General features: G+C 36.1%; 2 protein-coding genes across 5 annotated transcripts; one reads left to right on the top strand and one right to left on the bottom strand.

Annotated features, from left to right (window-relative positions):
• Positions 1-107: 107 nt before the first annotated feature.
• Positions 108-1,514, top strand: LOC112577431 (guanine nucleotide exchange factor MSS4-like). Its single transcript, XM_025260503.1, has 2 exons — positions 108-257; positions 1,275-1,514. The coding sequence occupies exons 1-2, from the start codon at positions 108-110 to the stop codon at positions 1,512-1,514; spliced, it is 390 nt and encodes a 129-aa protein (XP_025116288.1).
• A 4,783-nt stretch (positions 1,515-6,297) lies between these two features.
• LOC112576667 (pyruvate dehydrogenase phosphatase regulatory subunit, mitochondrial-like) lies at positions 6,298-18,616 on the bottom strand. 4 transcript variants are annotated; one of them, XM_025259287.1, is made up of 16 exons: positions 18,491-18,616; positions 16,044-16,430; positions 15,430-15,560; positions 15,083-15,164; positions 14,383-14,464; positions 13,982-14,063; positions 13,576-13,697; positions 12,599-12,869; positions 12,038-12,162; positions 11,240-11,432; positions 10,489-10,641; positions 9,783-9,922; positions 8,778-8,926; positions 8,184-8,481; positions 7,811-7,990; positions 6,298-7,574 (listed from the first exon to the last, which is right to left on the bottom strand). In XM_025259287.1, the coding sequence occupies exons 2-16, from the start codon at positions 16,382-16,384 to the stop codon at positions 7,170-7,172; spliced, it is 2,754 nt and encodes a 917-aa protein (XP_025115072.1). In that variant the 5' UTR covers positions 16,385-16,430; positions 18,491-18,616; the 3' UTR covers positions 6,298-7,169. The 4 variants fall into 4 exon arrangements, with proteins under 4 accessions (XP_025115072.1, XP_025115076.1, XP_025115073.1 ...); XM_025259291.1 differs by lacking the exon at positions 18,491-18,616 and adding an exon at positions 18,269-18,352; XM_025259288.1 differs by lacking the exon at positions 18,491-18,616 and adding an exon at positions 17,578-17,665.
• Positions 18,617-18,834: the final 218 nt, after the last annotated feature.

The following is an 18,834-nucleotide window of genomic DNA, read 5'->3' as shown; positions in this document are numbered from 1 at the left end:
ATGGCAACACATTGAACATAAGCTATTCCGATTTCTGAGAGAACCATTGTCCTTCGATTTGAAGCATAATTTCATGCTGTGTTGTACTTGCTGCAACTCATCCGTACATGGCAGAATCTGGAGCAACGCCTGTTGGAGACGATGTGTCTGCTTTTTATGATCTTGTAGAAAATGGAAAAAATAAGACCAGCATTTACTGTCAGCGATGTCGAAGTCTTGTCCTTTCGCCGAACAATGCAACATTGGTTGAAAAAGAGGTAACTTAAATACGGAAAACTTAAAAACACACAATTATTGAACATTTTGAGAGATTCAGTTTATTTTTTATTTTTCCTTTTTTCTCTCTCTTCCGTCCACTATGTGCAAACGTTGTCGTAAAGTCTCGGTTTGACTGAAGGACACATGAATAAATTTGTGCAGGAGTGCCGATTTAGTAATAAGTGGCAACACATATAAATGTGCCGCGTCTTTGCATATGTCTGTGCACAGTCTCAGAATTGTTTTTAACTATAATTTTCTGTTATATGAATATTTATTTATGTGTTAAAATACGTCGAAATTAAAATTTTACATTATTTAATAGTCATTTCGACGTTGAAAGGCATTTGAGCAGAAGTCACGAAACAGAACAAAATACAAGGTTTTTTTAAAATCAGAACGCTTGTTAACTTTAAATAAAGGAACTAAGAATTAAGATAAGGACTAAAAGGTCTTTCTAGTTCTACGATTATTTAATAGTAATGTAAATTACAGCACAGGGAAGTTGGCATCATTTCTCTGGACACTACTGTAGCTGTTCCAATGTTTGGTGATATGTTCAGTTTCAAGATAAAATTTGGCAATTAGATAACCGTTCAGTCGGAAACCTTTTGGCAAACATAAGCTCAAATTCTCCACATTCGAACGGTTGTGTTTACTTTTGTTGTTGAGATTTCAAATTTGGTGAAGTAGATTGTGAAGTTGTAGATATATTAAGATGTATATTACAGAATTTAACATAAGAGGTGTTTTTTTATCCACATCAAGTAATAACTTTCCTCCATGTTAGAAATTTTTACATAATTGGCTGTTCCTGTCAACTCAGCACTTGCAATCTGATCTCTATAGCACAGCACACACAAAAAGGAAGGTCTACAAATCTTCTTACATGAGGAAAAACTATGGTTTATCACTACCATAATTTTAACATATGATAAACTATCCACTTGTTAAGTTCATTTACTTACATTTCAAATGATACAAATAATTATAACGCCATTGTTTCTGTGTTTCAGTTTTACCTTCCATACATGTTCAAGAAAAAGGTGGAAACACAACCCACTGAAGGTGAGGACCTCAAGGCATTTTGGCTGGTGAAAGATATGTACACCTTTGACAATGTTGGCTTCTCTAACACAGTTGACTCCATAAAATACCTGATCTGCGCTGACTGTGAGATTGGGCCTATTGGTTGGCACAACATCACAGACAAGAAATCATTTTACATTGCTGTTGAACGTGTCCGACATGAATGATAATGTTTAACTGTAGGTCTGATGGTGGACTTTTTTTTTTTCCTTCAGCACCTTGTTTTCTTTCTGGAAAGATGCATGCATTATGTTAAGATGTATGCTAATAAAATAAATCATCCTGACATTTTTGTATGATCATCTGAACAAAATCAAGCCCTTCAAGATTCTTACACTTTGTTGACACAAATATTTTTCACATTTAATGTTGCTAGAATGTGCTAAGAGTTTAGTATAGGCATGAGGAGGAGAAACGATACTGTCTGCAGCTGTGATATGGTAAAACATACTCAACATTTTTCTGGGTGACAAGGGTTGATTGAGGATCATCCTTTCCCAAGTACACTTCATAAATAAATTTGATAGTAATATCATTGTTTAGTTGGTGGAAACTAGAGAGAAAAATCATAATAAAGTTAGCTGGGAAGTATAAAGAAATCTTGAGATTTAATCGATGACAAGGCTATCTTGTCTTCCTAACTGTGGGAAGAAAGAAAATAAAACATGTTTCAATAATAAGCTGAATCATGGGATCAGAAAATATTTCAATCATTTATAAAGCTGCAATGAAACCATTTTGTCCATAAATTTTTAATCCCATTCATGCCATTAATGCTACTCCCTTTCCACCTTATTAATGTTAGGAACTAGTTAAACCATATGGCATTCATTCTGTTGTCTTGTTGCCCTTGCTACACATTTCTAAAATGTGCACGTTTTTAATCTCATATCAGACACATAACTTAAAAACATCATTCATTAAAAATTATTGTGTTAATTTAAATGATTTCCGGTAAGATTAGCTGATGTTTCATTGGTAGCAAACCATAACCTTTGGTCATTGTTTTCAATATCAAACACACATTAGCATTTGACAGTCACTAGACACTGTGCAATGTTGTTTGAACTTGAGATTATGCTTGTGTTTACTAAAATTGTGAGAGTATTATGTGTGCTTGTATGTGGTTGCAGGATGCATGAATTTTTACAATAGTGGGGGCAGGGTTGGAGGGAGGGAGGAAAAAATCGCTATCTTTACATGCAAGGTTCAGTCTCAAGAGGGATAATCAATATTTAAAATTAACTGATTGGAGAACTGTGCTTTTGAATTCATTACAATTATTTGCATTATGCAATACAAAGTCTGAACAGGGGCTCCCTGTTGATGATTACATGAAAGTTGATGAAAACCATGAACAGGGAAACAAATCATGTTCATAAAGTTTAGAAATTAACCATGTAAACAACTTATTCTTTTGATTCTCCATGGTGCAGTTTTTTTGTGATTTATGTGTATTACATGCAGACTAGATCACACACTAAAAAGCAAAATGGACATTTTCAATGAAGACTTAATGGAAACAAGTGTGAAAAAAACAAATTCTGTTGAATCATAATAAATGTGATCACCCTTTTGCTTCTCTCTCTGGAGAAATGCATGGAATGCAGAAGAGGAGACACTGGGAGCTGGCCTTTTCTTCACTTCTCAAAGTTGTCATTTTAAGAGTTATTTTCCTGCCATATCTTTAGTTCAGATAATTGGTATTGTATAAAGTCATTTCTGTGAAACAATGAAATCAAAATACGATGATTAGAGCTACTGCATATTTTTTTTTAAATTCTGCAAACTATTTCAAAGTTGTTTTCACAGATTACCTCTACAGCGTGACACACCTGTTCAAAATCTCGCATAACTCTATTCACCCAAACCATATAGTCTGCTTATTGTAGATACTCGTTTTGCTTGTTTTTATTTTCCCACATTCATGGGTCTAGTAAAGTCATTAAAGCACGTTTACTGGAACTGAACATTTTCTCTCTGTCTGCTGACTGGTGGTCAGGGAAAGCAGTCAGCATCTGTGCCATATTTACAAACCGTAACAGCATGTTGATCATTTCGTGTCAGGTCAGATTTCAATAATTTGCTCAGAAGGAACCCAGATTACTATAAATTGGATAATGATCACCTGTAAAGAAGTGTCTAAGGATTTGTATATTACTTTTTTTGGGTCAGTTAACCTGTAAAAATCAGTGACCTAAAATAAGACATTTTTCTTAAGATAAAAAATGTCGTAGAGACAAGTGTGTGTGGGCAGGTGCTTGCATTAAAATATGTGAAGAGATGTCTGGGTGTTAATGGCCATGTGGATGAGTGTGCAAGATATTCATCTGCTCATGCTTAATTTTGAAACAAGCATTTGTTAACACTACACCATATTATATGGAAGAGACAATAAAGTGTACCAGACTCGATTGTCAATGAATCTGACACTTCATGGTAAGATAGGACCAAACTGGCATTTAGTTTCTGCAAATGGTTAGAACAATGAGTTTATTTTATTTTTTTATATATTTTGGGGGAATTTCTTGTTAAACAAAAATAATCCCCAACTGCATAAATGGCATCTTTCTGATAAATTTTCCGAATTTACAAAGGATTAGTTTTTACTTGGGTGCAAGAAAAGTTTTTTGTTTAATTAGTACATATTCTGGAGAGTGTTTGAAGAAAGCGTTAGTATAGGTAATATTTTATGAAACGCTACAGAAAATGACACTTCTTGTACATACTTTTGTCTAAATGAATTTAGAGGCTCTTTTGGGGAAATATTACAAATGTTCAAGCAAAATACATTAACTTTATAAAAATCCACTGGGCTGCTTATTTTACTGCAGAAAGAAAGCTCTGTTGTTAGCTGACCTTAGAATTTTCTAGGTCTGAAAAATGTCTTTTGCTTTCCTTTTGGCTTATAAATGACTTACATGAAACCTGTTTTGCAACACCTTTGTGTATTCTCATGTGTCACTAGCGAGGTTGTTTTCTGTTTTATATTTTGAATCGTTTAAAGTCTTAAATCTTACATATTATTGTACATTTGTGAAATCTCCAGCTGCTTAAGTCTCCATTATATAATATCTGCACTGTCACTTGATCTTCATTGTATTAATAGTCAGCCTCTTTCATTAGATACTCCTTTATAGATAATTGTTACAAGGTTCATTCTTCTGGCTTTGAGAAACTATAGGTCTCACACATCTCAGCCAATTTAAAGAAAGATGCCTGTTCAAAGTTATTCCCATCCCACCCTCTCCTCTTGGTTGTTACAGAAGTGTTCTGTCATTTAGGAATGATTATCTGGTTCTATCAAGACTAAACGCTGATGCCAACATCTTTTGTTGAGATATCTTTATGACAATAAAGAGCAGAAACCCTGTAGTATGTTTTTCTGTTAATTTTTACATCAGTGATATGCCTGAAGTATGTAAAAAGCTTTCAAGTGAGTGGTGTTCACAAATATCAATTTTATTTGTATCAGTATTCTGACTTATAAGCAGGCATATATGCACACACAGCAATGTAGACAGAAGATAATGTTGTCCTATACAAGAGGTATATAGCGGTTGTGCAGGTCTTAACGAACAAAGTGAACCAAGAAAAAGTTTACTCAGTAGAATATGGTTACTTATCTATCCATAACACTAAATACTAAGGTCAGTGTGTGCATGTACTATTTAAATCATAAATACTTCAATGAATAAGACATCATTACAATGATAGAAACTTACGACAAGTGTCCATTGTAAATTTAAATAAGAATAGATGAATAACAGAAAGTAAACATCACAATCAGAGGTAGTACCGAGCAGGAGAATAAAGGCAATGAGAGACTTTTTTGCTGTCTCATTTTCTTTTGATAACACTGACCCATTTATTCCAAATCATCTTATACCTTTGCACCCCCAGTGGAGCATAGGGCCGCAACTACACCACACCATTGATCCAGTTCTGGGTGTCCTTTTCCAGTTGGGTCCATCTCATGCCAGCTGCCTTCGCCTCGCCGTGGACCGATCACCTCCATGTCTGTTTGGGTCTCCCCACCCTATGGGTTCCATCCCAGAGCTTGTCTCATTAAATTGTTGGCTGGCTTATGCAGGGTGTGATCCATCCAGCTCCACTTCTGCTTCTAGATGTCGTGGCTGGCAGGTTTTTGGTTGGTTCTCTCCCACAGGTCTGTACTAGTAAGGCCATATGATGTTGAGGATGTGGCGCAGACATCAGTCGACAAATGTCTGAATCTTATTGATGATGGTGTTTGTCACACGCCATGTCTCAGATCCATATAGAAGGACAAACTTTACTTTTGCGTTGGAATGCCTATCTTGGTGTATAGAGATCTTCAAGTTGCATGGCGAAGGTCCACTGAACATCCATGTTGCTGTTAGAGGTTGTTCTCATATCCAATCTATGATGAATCAGGAAGATTGGCGGCAAGAGCATACAACCTTGCCTCACTGCGAAGGGGTTGGTCAGCTTCCTGTTGTGGATCACCTGGCATGTCGAGTCCTCACACAACTGCTGGATGATGGCAGTGAACTCTGGAGGAAATAGTGCTGCATCAGTTTCCAGATAGTTTCCCTGTCTATGAGTCAAACGCCTTCTCAAAATCCACAAAAGTCATGTAGAGTGGCGACTGCCATTCGATGGACTGTTCAATAATGATTCGCAGTGTAGCGATGTGGTCTGCATGATTTACCCTGCCGAAAGCCTGCTTGCTCTTGCCTCAGTCTCTTACCTAGGCCATTCTTTAGTCTCTCATTTATTCCAAATCCATCCCACAAACATTACACATGCAAATTTGGCACAAACATTTGTATATATATGTACTGCCAAATGACAAGGCCTTCTATTGTCAGGAAGTTTTTATCAATGCCATCTAACCTCAGATTCATAAGGTATCAGCAATGTCAAGCTTAAGAAAGGTCTTAAATTTATAATATGTAAAAAAAACCCTTGGAATTTTGCTTTTTATTTTTTTTAAAAAAAAAAAAAAACACTTGTTATTCTAATATTTTGCCTTCTTTTGATGAGGTTGTTAGATTTATCAACCAATAAATATTAGTATCCCCAAAATGTTACCACAAAGATAAATAACAGGGAAAGCAAACAGCCTATTGGTTACAGCAATAACACTCGAACCCAAAGACGTACACATGACACAAGGTAATCTTCCAAGTGACCCCCAAGTGCAAAATGAGCAGAGGGTTGGAAATAGCATGGGGGAGGCAATAGGTGTCACCTTCATAAAAGCTGACCCTATAATAAGGACTCCCCATTCCTCTGTGACTGTAAGGTCACCTTTACAGCATATTTTCTGATTAAAGTTACAGGACTTGCTGCAGTTCTCTAACAACATTAAATCATACGCTAACAGCGGTTTATTTCTTCCCCATTGCATCCATACTAAATGGAATCTCAGCACCAGGACCTGTTGTCATGTAAATCATGTATCAAAATCTAACCTCATAAAAAGTTGTATGCATGTAAATACATGCCACTTCTTTCAGTCCCAGTTGCTGCATAATTTATAGAAATTAAAAAACCAACTTTGTTAAAAAATATAAAAGCTCATAGTAATAATGGTATTATGGCATCTGCGGACAGCATGAACAAGCTCTTTAATATTTTAGACTTGTACGTAAGTGACAGCTAAGAATTAAAATTGCATTTAAAATCACAGTCAAATTTCTCTTGGAAATAGTCTTTAACATCGGTAAACAACAGGAAAATAGAAGGCAAATAAGTATACTGTTTACACTATCCTGGAATTCACCAACATTTGAACTATGTACTGTTGAAGTCCTTTAGCTTTGCATCCTGTGCAGTTAGTATGGTTTCTGTGGCGCTGGAATGAATGCAGGATCAAGGTAGGCTACATTTTGCTTTGGGGTGTAGATGGACGGCTTGGCCGGGAACCGGGAGCCTGCAATGTTGATCTCATACTTTGCATCCTTCATGACAAAGTCATTGCTGTTCTTGATGATCCTGGGTTGTCCCCGTTCATCGTAATCACTGATGAACCCAAGACATACCATCTTGTCCAAAGCAAAGCCAAATCCACATGTTGTGGTCAAGCCGGCATACTTCCCATTGCGGTAGATTGGCTCCCCACCCCAAGGCCAAAGGTCAAGGTTGACATCGTAATCCTCTAGCTGGAAGTGAACAAACCTTTGAGGAACACCTTCTTCTCGCTGACGTAAGAGAGCTGCCCTGCCAAGGAAGTCTCCTTTCTAGAATCAAAGAGGAACATAGCATTAAGGAGAGCAAGCAATATTATATGAATATCCATTTTGAGGCAAAAATTCATCTCTAATGTGAGTTAGAAAATCTGGCTTTGGGGAGAAACCTGCTTCCTGCATCCCTCAGGAGTAAGAGAAGACAAGCAGCATTTTTAAGTAAACAGTAATGACATATTTACAGCTGGAGATTATCTCATTTAAAGCAGGCTTGTGAAGGCCATACTCACATCAAACTTCACTCGGTAGCCACGACCACATTCTAGAGGCGTAGTCTTTTCACTAAGGTCCAAGCCCCAGTAGGCAAAGAAGTTTTCAATGCGCAGATGGCGCAAAGCATAGTATCCAGCATTCCTCACTCCATAATCTTTCCCAGCCTCCATTAAGATGTCATACACATGAAGTGCATACTGTAAACATCACAGAAATTATACCATTTATGCTAACAGTGCATATCAGTGCTGCTCAGGCTATATAAACATGAACACTGAGAAATACTTTTTTTCAACTGATTCTTTGATGATAAAAAATTAGAAACAGTTATAAACAAATTTCTAGAAGAATTGAGAACTTTTTTGCATGTTATGCCAAGTAAATATGTACCTCAGAGGGGATATAAAGAATAAAGCCATCTTCTCCGGTGTGTGTCAAGCGCATGGCTAAGATGCCGCTGGCATAACCAACATCCATCTTTTTGCAAGTCATTGGACGAAAGTCAGACCTTGATGTAGAAATGTCTGTCACATCAGCTAGAAGCTGCTGAGCATGTGGACCAATGATATTGATGGCAGTGAACATTGAAGTGATGTCTCGTAAGTGCACAGACCCATTCTGTGGCATATGCCGGGTTAACCAGGCCCAGGCTTTGGACTGCTGGGTAGCAGGGCAGATCATGAAAAAGCTATTCACAAAGGTACAAAGATAAAAAAGAAATCAACAAGCTCAAACTTACTTTCTCATTAAATTGTATTTTATAGATTTAGGACTTATTCTATACTTTGACATAAAGAAAATGTATTTAATGTTTAAAGAAAGCTAACTCTTTTAAAGCTGTTCTAATACTCCTGCTAGATAAACAAGTTAAAAGTACATCGGTTTGACATAAGCAAAGCCTAATGAATAAATTTTTCCCTATCACTATGTCTGGGAAAGGTTATAAATGCTCTGAAACAAACCCACACACTTATTGCAACAAACCTGCTCTTATCTAGCCGAGCAATGGTGCAGTCATTCTCGTGGCCACCTCGCTCATTTTGCATGCCAGTGTGAACAATAGAACCCACATCGATGTCAATGTCATTGGAACACATGTACTGCAGGAAGTCCACTACCTCTCTATTGGTTGACTGAAAGTACACAACTATGCTTAACTGATGATAATATACAAGGTTGCAGTATCACATGATAGTCTGCCAGCAAATTGTCATGCACATAAGAGTGCCTATATGTAAAAGCAATAGGCACCTGAAATTGTGCCAACTGAAGTCCAGCTGCTCAATCTCAGATGAATTGTCAGTGGTGTGTGTGATATTGTAGGTGCACACATGAATGGCCTTGGTGTAAGTTGGGTTTTTTTTCAAGACTGTCACTTACCCATATCTTTTTTCTTATTCACTTGTTCATATTTTTCACTTGCTTACATTTCTTTAAAGCTGCATCTTGTAACGAACTTTATTTTTAACTTTTAATTTTGTGACTCGAGTGTTCAAATTTCCCACTGCGACAAATAAAGTTGGTCATTGTCATTGAGTAGATGCAAATGTTAGGCACAGCTTTGAATACTGAGCATAACGCAGAAATTACTAAAGCTGAACTGGTGAAACAAACCAAGATCAAAAATAGAATCTGAACAAAACTAGCATAGAGTAAAATCTGTAAATTTAATCTGAGGTGAATGTTACACCTTAGTAAAAAATAAAATTTGTCAAAGAATACTTTATAGGACTAATCTGTAAATATCCAGCTGAAAACTCTATCATGGGCTTTGCTTCCATATGTTTAACTGGTCTCTTAACCTGTGCATGCAAGAGAAAGCTAGTGACAATATAAACACATATGGCAGAAAAGAAACCTATAAAAACATAACCATAGGAATGTTGATTTTACCTAAGAACAGATCATACATTCTTCTTGCCAGCAACTCAAGCATTTATTTCTGAAATCATAAAACTGTTTTTAAATGATGGAATAAATAGTGCATACCTGTAGTTCTAATTTTAAGAAAGAAGACATGTCCATAATGCAGACACGTTCTTTACAAGCCCAGTACTCTTCTTGCACTGCTTCAAACCACTTTGGTTTGGTAAACGTCCACATACGCCTCTTGTTATCCTTATCCTTATCTGCAATCATAAGACTCAACTGCTTGGTTCACTGAACATATGCACATACCCAAAAGAAAAGGAAAACAACAAAATGTAAATGGATTTACTTTAGTTCTTCAATAGTTTACAATCCACTCTAAACTGCAAAATGCATTCGACATTTAAAGCATCAAGTCAAAAGGTGAAGTAACAGCAAGACAAAATTACTGCTATTCTCAAAATAAAACAATTTATTTGTCCCACGAGTATCTGTCTGCAAGTGATGCACAAAATCATAATGGAATCTTTGTTCTAAGTGTGGTGAGCAGTAAAATTGTCTTGCTGTTCATATTATCAGATCCTGAGAAAAGATGTTGTAAAATGATGAGGGAGCTTGGTACCTCTGATAGGGTAACATAGTTATAAAGAACGCAAAGCTTCATTTTGCAACGTTAGATATATTCAAAATATTTTTTTCCAGAAATAAAACCTTCAACAGGCTTTAAAAAGCCCATAAATGTGAGCAGTAAATTCAATATTCGTGGACGGCATAAATAAGACTGCTTCTATTCATATTTTATATAATTGATATATTGCTGGCTTACCATCTTCTAGATTAAAATACATGGCTCGCTCATAAGCCATTGTCTCTCCAAACACAGCACCTGCAACCTCCTGACGAGTGTATAAGGGAGATGATCTCAACATGCGCCCAGATGTGTACTCTTCACGTGGATACTTCAGGATGCAGTGGTTTGCTGTGACAAAATTTAACAAAAAGAGAACCACACAAATTACTTAATGATTCTGGACCATCAGATTATTAAACAATCAAATTTAGCCTACAAAACCTGACATCTGTGTTTCCCAACTAACTGTCAAGTGCTAAATGATGTACTTCATATTTTTTATGTTTTACAAGTGGGATAGCACTGAAAATAGTATCTAGCTGGAAGTATGTCATTGTGCCAGCTGCAGCAAGCTGTAACTAAGACATGAATTTGTGGTTGGTTGTTTCACACAAACAAAAATTGAGAGATAAAAGTGATATGAAGGGGACAGAAAAAAAGAAATGAAGGAATGGAAGATTGAAAAAAAAAAAGATGCACAGACAGAAGGAGAGAAACTGAGTTAAAACAAAAAGAGACAAAAGATCAACAAATGTACAAGAAAAAGATGTGGAAAAAGGAAATAACAGAATAATAATACAGGACACAACAAAAGATGTGAACATTATATTCACATTAATGTCTACTAAATGTTTTAACTTGGAATAGGCCAGTAAAGATTAGTTATTTTTTGAAGCGATCTCCCCAAGAGCAATGATCACATAAATATCAGCTGACACAAACTTACGAAATGCTTCCTGCATACGGTCTCTTAGGAATCTTTTGTTATTGTGATGACCTATGAAACGTCGAATGTCATATGCCCAAAGGTTTTCACTTGGGTAGCCATCCACAATCCATTCTGCCATAAATTTACCCACACCTCCTGCTCCTGCTATTCCTTTAGAATTCATACCTGCTGCTATAAAATAATTCACTATCTGTAACAGACAAATATTGAAGGTGGAAATACACTACACTGCAGACTAAATAGTTAACAGTCTGGAAAATGAAATGAAGGGAAAAGAAAGAAAAATTATCTAAGAAAAAAAATATTAAAAAAAATATGAAAAACTATTATAAAAAGAAAAACTGAAGGAACCTAATCAGAACTGTCAGCTATCCAGCCTGATGGCAGATATTTTGTATACTTTGATTTATTGTTCATTGATACACTGTTAACACACAACATTTTTAAACCGTTTAACTCAAATTTTGGAGAAATTAAACCTCTATTACTGAGTTTAAGCAATTCAGATTTTCTGCTGCTATTTTTAAACTGTTTTGATCCATTCACTTAATGGTGCTGCAAACAGAAATAAATAATAGGATTACTGGCTACAGATTTTAAGATATGTTGACGAATAAGATAGATATTTTTTTTGAGAGCTATACCAACAAGATTTTTGATCAGATAGGGTGGCTATACTATATGAACTACATGCTACTGACTGGATGTTGGTTGAGATCAAAGGACGTGGTCATGTGGTAAACTAATCTTTCAAGAACATGGATATTAACAGAACGTTTCTAATACCATTCTCACCTCTGGACTTTCTCCTAGGAGCCACTGTGAGTCTGGTGTGAAGCTCTCAGGTCCATTGACCACCTGCCTAACTTCTGCCTCTTCCAAGGCAGGGATACGGTTCAAGATGTAGTTAAGCAAGACATCTGAGTAAGGAAAAATAGACAACTTTCACACAGTATTTTATTGTTTTGTATTTCTTTTAGAAATTTCAACCTACTCTGTTCTGGCATTAATGCCCCTAGCAAATTATGTCTACTATTCCCAAATGCAATGATCTCAAAATGTCTATGTGTGTAATTAAACTGTAGAATGAAAGCATATATACAAATGATGTAATTGAGGTTTTCAGCTATTTTTCTTCAGTACATAACCTGTATTCCTATAGTAGCGACACCTGTGACAGACACAGCATACATAGCAAAGATTTTGAAATCCATTGTGATGGGACATTCCTCTCCATTGAAGCACTAAGTTGAAAGATAAGAACAGAAGATCAGATGTAAAGGAGCCATAACATAAAAATCAAGCCAGCCTTAAGAAGCAAATAAATAAACCTTAAAGGATGTTCCAAAAACTCACGAAAATGATCATAGTCCTCTTGTAAAAGCTGGAATTCAAACTTGTCAGGAACACCATGATGGAAGCATGGTATGGGATTAGGCTCAAATCCTCCAGCTAGGATTCCACCATTCCATTCTCGAGTATAGATGTAGTTGTCATAATCTCGCACAACTGGCATAAGAGAGTCTACACCTTCCATGGGCTTGGTAACCAGGTAATAATGTTCACAGGCATGAACAGGGACGTTAACCCTATTAGGTACTGTTTTCTTGCCCAGTGTGCGTGCCCACTGTTTGATTCAAAACAAGATCTGAAATAACATATTTTGCTAACTTTTTTTTTCAAATATTGTACTGAAAAAGATTAACAGTTTTTTATCGTGTTCTGTAAATAAACTCTTTGGAAGGGCAATACTTTACTGCATAAGCCACTTAAAGACTACAAAATCTGCTGGACATAGGATTTCCTCTTTCCTAATTCATTTTGCTACCTAATATTTTCAGGATGTATAGTGTGACAAGTATTTAAATAAAAATAAAAACAAAGAATAGGCAAACTCTGCTTCAGTAGCAATTCACTTCAATGGCTACCTCAACACAATTCTGATATTTACCTAAAATCCATGTAATAAAGGTTTATAAAGAAATACTATAAAGTTTAGATGAAGCATGCGGCTAAGAATGAACTAAGCATTTGCTAGTAATTCATTTCAGGGACCATAGTCATGAACCAGAGGTAACACTACCATAGGGTTAGCTACCAACTGAAAGGAGGAGTCCTGTGTGTTACTGTAAACAGGTGCTGACCTTGGGAGGTCTTGCATACAGACCATGATTATGGGTACTGACAGGTCACTAGGGCTGTGGGTATTGGGCAGAGGTAATACAAACCCTAAGAAATGGCCTCAAAAGATTATTTCCTAGACTGTATTTATAGGAAATACAAGAACAAATAGCACACAAAAATTTTGAAAATCTTAAAATATTTGTCCTCACCATGCCAGCAGCATTGACAAAATATTCACACTTTATATTCCCAGCAGATGTCTCCACCTTTGCCACCTTAAAATTTTCTGTCATCACTTGACGTATACTGACCCCTTCAATGATCTTTACACCTGAATAACAAAAGAGCACAATTTCTCACAACGTTATTAACTAGAAAACATGAAACAAAAGCTACATGCATAATACAATGATCATGGATGAACATTTAATTTTATCACAAAAATGCTACCAAGACATATAACATTTGCACTGCTACGTATCACTAAAGGAAGCAAAATTACCTTGGGGAGCAATGTTTCATGACTCACAGTGATTTAGGGCCTGATTAAATAGATCATCTGTACATAGTTCAAGATGTGGCGATAGTGAGAGAAACACTCCATCAAATAATTACCTTTTGCCTTGGCTTTTCTGGAGAAAACCATAGCAACATCTGGTGCTGTAACTCTCCCATCTCCAGGGATCCAAAGTCCACCCTAAATAAAGCAGTTCACAGGATGATAAATATTTTTGTGAAACCAGAGTTTGGTTATTTAATTGCCTGGGGTTTTCAATGTTCATCTGTATGTGACACCTCTGCAGGACTGGGGGTTTCCTCCAATTACCCTCCCTCCAAACCTCCAAAAAAAACCCCCAACAATCTCTACTCTCATAGCGCGAAATCATCTGAAGATGGAAACACCTTCCTACTAAACCAACCAAAGTGACATCTTAGCATGGATGCAATAACTATTTCATCGTCATACCACAAATATGAGAAAAAATAAAGTTAGGGGAAAGCAACATGTTTTTTACTTGCAAATCATCCACTTTTAACAAGGGAGAGATCTTCTTAATGTCAGATGGTGTGACAACATGGCACTCCATTCCTAGGGTTCTGAAATGACATATGACACAGTGAAATTGCACCTTTTATATATTAAGGGACATCTGACACCTGCAAATACATTAATTTATGATAATATAGCTTTTACAAGAGTTTACATGCCTCAGATACACGTCCATGTTTATGTAAAAAGAAATGTTAAAAATAATTGTACTGTAGCACTAGGACTCAAACATCTTAGAGAAAAAAAAGAAAACTAAACATTATCATTAGTTTAGAGGCAAAAGAAATTACCACAAAAAAATAGGCAGCAAAAAGAAAAAAGCAAACAAAGAGAAAAACTAATTATATAAAAGTTACCAATTGAGATGAGAGAAAAGAAACAATGAGACCACTTTTTGAGCCACTGTATTAACTTGGCACAGTACTCAGACTATTAATTTAACAGACTGTAAGGAAAGAATTCTGTCTACAACAAGGTACTAAGCAAAAATAAAACAAAACACATATTATCTGTATTAAACTCTTAGCATATGATAAATGTATAGGGTATGTTATGTGCATTCACTTATATCTACATATGCATTACTATGAAGCTGCTCATCTGTGCAAGTTAATTTGGTACCAACAAACTAAATAAAATTGTTAATAAAAAGTATCCTGACCTACTTTGCTATCTCATGCTGGCGCTTCAGTGCTATCATGCGATCCAGTGTCTGAGCAACGTTCAGGCTTCCACACTGTTTCCATCCTGCAAGAAATTTCACCTGTCAAATAACCTGTATACACAAGCATATGCTTACATGCATACACACATGGACTCACATACATGCATGCATGGACACACACACAGAGTCCCATGCATGCGTGCACACACACGCGTGCAATTATACTCAAACGCACATGAATGGAAGCACACAAACTGCTCACATCACATTCACACACATTCATAAATGAGCACACACATTCATGCACACACAAACTAGGAATGGATGCAAACACACAAAACTGCTTACCAACTCCATCTCCCTCTGACTCCCACTGCTTATATAATGAAGCACTGTAGTCACACAGTTTTGACTCCAGTCTGGAAGACCGCATGCGCCCCACCAAGCCCGCAGCATGAAATGTTGTTCCACATGTCAGACTGAGATACAGAAACACAGAGGTCTATATATATTATCTGCATACTAAGAATGTTAAATATTAAAATGACATTCTTAACTGAAAGGTTTGAATCAACCATATGCTGCACAGTTACTGAAAAGACAAGTTTATCCACATCTATGGTAAAAAATTAAAAAATACCCTGCAGATAATTTAGTATAAAATCAAACCACAAAGTACCTAGTGAAAAAAAGTCACATTCAGCAAATACTACTGCATACAAGCAGATGACAGATGACTGTCTCCTAATACACAAAGCAAAGACATTTTGTTGACAAATCAGAGAAGGTTAAAAAAAAGTTTCATATCTTTGAGCAATGAACATGCTCCACATGACCAGGACATAGCAAGACACATTCCAACCCTCTCCTTCTGCCATCTTGACCTCCCCTGATAAATCAGATTATTTATCAGTTTTCCAGAATGGTAATAAAAATTAAATGCATGTGTAAATTCTACTCGCCTGCCTTGTTCCAAAACAACAACATCCGTCCAGCCCTTCTCTGCCAGATGATATGCCACAGAGAGACCTATGACACCCCCACCACAAATGACCACTCTGGCCTGATCTGGTACTGTAAGGTTGGCTTTTGCATGAGTTGAGTGGGGAGAAAAATCTGGTTCTTCACCTTGATCACTAGAGGAGTACCATCTAGTCCATGTTGTATTAGCCACTGGCACTACTTTTCTGCAGTGAAAGGAAGATCTCATGATGGTCTGTAGCAACTGACATCTCCGACATACCAATGAGAGGCTCAAAGGTAATCGGCTTTGAGTTATGAACCTCATGGTTGCTACTTGCATAGTCTGATATGAGATGATGGAGTGCTTCACAGCATTGTTCAGTGTTCTATAAGCAAAGATATAAAAAAAAAATTAATATTTCTGACATATGAAGAGTAAAAATAATACTGTCATATATTCTTCAAAAGTATCCAAAAGAAAGAAAGGTAAGTAATAATAACCAATCAACAACGGATTCATTCTTTTGAATAATACATCTCCTCACTAATAATTAATAATAAACTCAAGTAAGTGTTTCAAAGTGTGGAAAGTAAAGACTCTTTCCTAATGTAATAGCTTTTACCAGGAGCACTTTTTCCGTTTTACAGATTTGTTCATAGTACAGATTGCCTTATTAAAAATGAGATGTGTGGGTGTGTGTCAGTGTATTAATCATGCTGCAGTACCAACACAAAATCATGCATGCAGAATGTGAAATAAAGTCAAAGCAATATATTAAGGCTATTCTTTTTCCTCTGCAGTAACCTAAGCCTTCAGAAATATTTGTAATAAAACCTTGTAACATTCTAGGAGCACATGGGCAAATGTATGCAAGCATGCTCTCTCTCACACACACATCCTGCAAATTTACTGTAAGTCAAAAAAGCAAGAAATTATTTGGGGAGGGGCAAATAAGCATTTTTCTCACACAAGAGTTAAATAACTTTTCTACAGGCTGATTACAAAAATACAGTAATAACAAACCATTGTGAGTTCCCTCACTCTAAAAAACACAAATGATATTAACAATTCTAATGCACCACATAAAAAATCCCACATCTAAATCCCTACATGTAAATTTTCTTTATTCTTACTGATGTGATTTTTAACTAGTGTTAATGAAGAATCAAATTCATTTTAGATATTTCACTTGTGAAATTGATATATGATTCTTATGTTGTAAATCACTGATACATATCCAAATATTTTATACTACTTTATTAAACAGTAACTGTAAAAACCACATATTGATTGAATATGCTATTCAACTGCCTTTAAATATATTATTGTAATTACAATGACTATGTGAAAATCTTAAATGAATGTTCAACAGTTTAAAATTTACCAAATTTCACCAAAGTTTAAAATTACCTAATATTTCAAACAATATAACTAGCAAAATGAACTTTCAAACCCCTTACACTCATCTATACTGTGAGTCATGTTTGTAAAGGCTGAATTCTGGGAACATCATCAAAGAAATACGATTATACCTAAATCAGTAAGTAGAACATCAGCAGGTGGTACAGTCCCCACAAAACTAGGTTTGCTACACAGGACTATCAAATATGCTCCTTCTCTGCTTCTCAGGTACAAAGTTTAATACTATGAATAGTGTCTTTGCATTAATTATTCAAAGTTCATAGATAAGGTCCACAACACAGTAAATGTTACTATACCACTGTTACCTGGGGAAAAGGATATTATTAAAACTCTTTCCCATGCAAGATCATGTGTTTTTAATGAATATCTGTATTTTTCTCTTACTTTTACAAAGACTAAATCTAGTTCAGGAAAGATTTGTATAACATGCATTCACATGTGAGCTAAGACTTCGCTTTAAGGAATATTTATAGACAAATTCAGTATAGTCTACACTCTAGAGTGTTGGAGGGTCTATAATTTGTGTGTGGTTCATGTCTAAGACATGGTATGTGGCAGGTAGGGCCCAGTCCTCAACTTCTGCTAGCTTTAAAATTTCCTGAAAAATTTACATTTCTTTAAGTTATCATAAAGAACGTCTCTCACACAGACACAAGCACAGAGATTATTTTCCTGAGGTTTGATATACTTCAGGAAGTGATTTCTCATATTAATTGTTAAATGAGTAAATGAACAATTTTTATTGTTATCTGTATGATTTGAAACGTGATCAACCTGCTGCATAAACAAAAAATTGCATACTTTCTGGCTCAGACTCAAGCTCATGCTCAGTCACTATCACGCATCTTAACCTGCGTGCACCGACCACCCAGAGTTAGATAACAAACATGTTATGTACGTCCGTGGTTAGGTCTACTATGTACGGTTAAAATTGGACTCTAAAATGCGCGTTGCTTTGCATGAATTTTTTCTTTAAAGGCACAGTGTACTGATGATAATTACGCGTATAGTAATTTACAATACCTGCACTTTCAGTGGCTCTTAATTCTGCAGAAAATGTGTGTGCAAAGGACACAGTTCGTGCAAAGAGTATTATGTCCCCTGAAAGACTCGCCTCCGTTAGAAACAGAAAAAGGTGGGTAGGGGCACAACGACCCGTAGAAGCACGATAATCTGTGGTGGAAGTCTGCGGGTAGGTTGCTCGGCAGATAAGCTCAAAATCACGGACCTTCGTTACTTAAGAAAGGCCCGTGGTAAAAAAAAAATGACAAATCTTTATTTACGAGGGTAGCAGAATATAAATAAAAGTTGTGCGTTTTATAACATCTAGCCCTCGGACTAAGTAGCAGAGATAAAAACACGACATT

Source organism: Pomacea canaliculata, linkage group LG12, assembly GCF_003073045.1.
Source record: "Pomacea canaliculata isolate SZHN2017 linkage group LG12, ASM307304v1, whole genome shotgun sequence".
Lineage (NCBI taxonomy): Eukaryota > Metazoa > Mollusca > Gastropoda > Architaenioglossa > Ampullariidae > Pomacea > Pomacea canaliculata.
This window is presented reverse-complemented; position numbering and strand designations above follow the sequence as displayed.

Coding starts and splice junctions, on each gene's coding strand:
- LOC112577431 (XM_025260503.1), top strand. CDS start 108: ATGGCAGAATCTGGAGCAACGCCTGTTGGAGACGATGTGTCTGCTTTT. Junction 258..1,274: donor CAACATTGGTTGAAAAAGAG/GTAACTTAAATA, acceptor TCTGTGTTTCAG/TTTTACCTTCCATACATGTT.
- LOC112576667 (XM_025259287.1), bottom strand. CDS start 16,384: ATGCAAGTAGCAACCATGAGGTTCATAACTCAAAGCCGATTACCTTTG. Junction 15,165..15,429: donor GTCAGAGGGAGATGGAGTTG/GTAAGCAGTTTT, acceptor AATTTCTTGCAG/GATGGAAACAGTGTGGAAGC. Junction 9,923..10,488: donor GTATTTTAATCTAGAAGATG/GTAAGCCAGCAA, acceptor TTATGATTGCAG/ATAAGGATAAGGATAACAAG.